General features: G+C 59.3%; 1 protein-coding gene across 1 annotated transcript in view; it reads right to left on the minus strand.

Annotated features, from left to right (window-relative positions):
* Positions 1-219: 219 nt before the first annotated feature.
* The window catches only part of SLC4A1 (solute carrier family 4 member 1 (Diego blood group)), a 19,015-nt gene continuing 18,237 nt past the window's right edge, over positions 220-997 (minus strand). Inside the window, exon 19 of the mRNA XM_008050337.1 lies at positions 220-300. Coding sequence (XP_008048528.1) covers positions 220-300 — 81 coding nt within the window. The remainder of the gene's footprint in view (positions 301-997) is intronic.

A 997-nucleotide genomic window follows, 5' to 3' on the forward strand; every position in this document is an offset into this window, starting at 1 on the left:
TCTGGTACTGGCTCCCAGGGGCAGTGTGGCCGCAGGAGAGACTGTGGGACAGAGCCCCTGATGTCTTCTGCCCTCTATGGGAGGTCTCCTCCCTTCCCCTCCACAGCCTGGGGCCTCCACTGATGCCCAGGAGAGGCCTGGAGTCCATGAGGTGCCCACGAACTCCTGCTTCTCCTAGGAGGGAGGATGGCAGAGGGGTCTGGGGCCTGGGCCTGCTTCTCACACGGGCATGGGCACTTCATCATACTCATCCCGGCCTTCCTCCTTGTCGAAGGTCGCCTTGGCATCATCAGCATCCAGCTGGGGGGGGCAGGGGGAGGGGTGTGAGGGGTCTCACCAGAGCAGTCCCCCGCCTGGAGGCCCTTCTGGAGACTGGAGGGGCTCTGGCTGTCTGCAAACCCTGACACATCCTGTTCTGTCTCCAGCCTCAGAATTGCTTTAGATGAGTGGTTGCCAAAGGGGGAGGCGTCCTGGGGGTGTGGACCCCAGCAGGGGCAGGTTTGCAAGGGGGAACAGCCCCACAGTGGCCTGTGTCCTCTGTTAGAGGAGGGGCTCTGTCCTGAAGGATTTAGAAGGCCACAGGGAGCCAGGTGTGGTGGCTCACGCCTGCAATCCCAGAACTTTGGGAGGCAGAGATAAGAGGATTGCTTGAGTCCGGGGGTTCACCTGGGCAACTTGGCAAGCCCTCGTCTCCACAATGAACCAACAAATTAGCTGGGCATGGTGGTGCATGCTTGTAATCCCAGCACTTTGGGAGGCAAAGGCAAGAGGATTGCCTGAGTCCTGGGGTTTGAGGCCAGCCTGGGCAACCTGGCGAGAGCTCATCTCTACAATAAATTAAAAAAATTAGCCAGGCGTGGTGGTGCGTGCTTGTAGTTCCAGCTACTTGGAAGGCTGAGGTGGAAAGATTGCCTGAGTGCAGCAGGTCGAGGCTGCGGTGGCCAGGAGCATGCCACTGCACTCCAGCCTGGGCAACAGAAGCTCTGACTCAAAAAAA

Source organism: Carlito syrichta, unplaced genomic scaffold, assembly GCF_000164805.1.
Source record: "Carlito syrichta isolate Samal-C Ts95f unplaced genomic scaffold, Tarsius_syrichta-2.0.1 Scaffold144209, whole genome shotgun sequence".
NCBI lineage: Eukaryota > Metazoa > Chordata > Mammalia > Primates > Tarsiidae > Carlito > Carlito syrichta.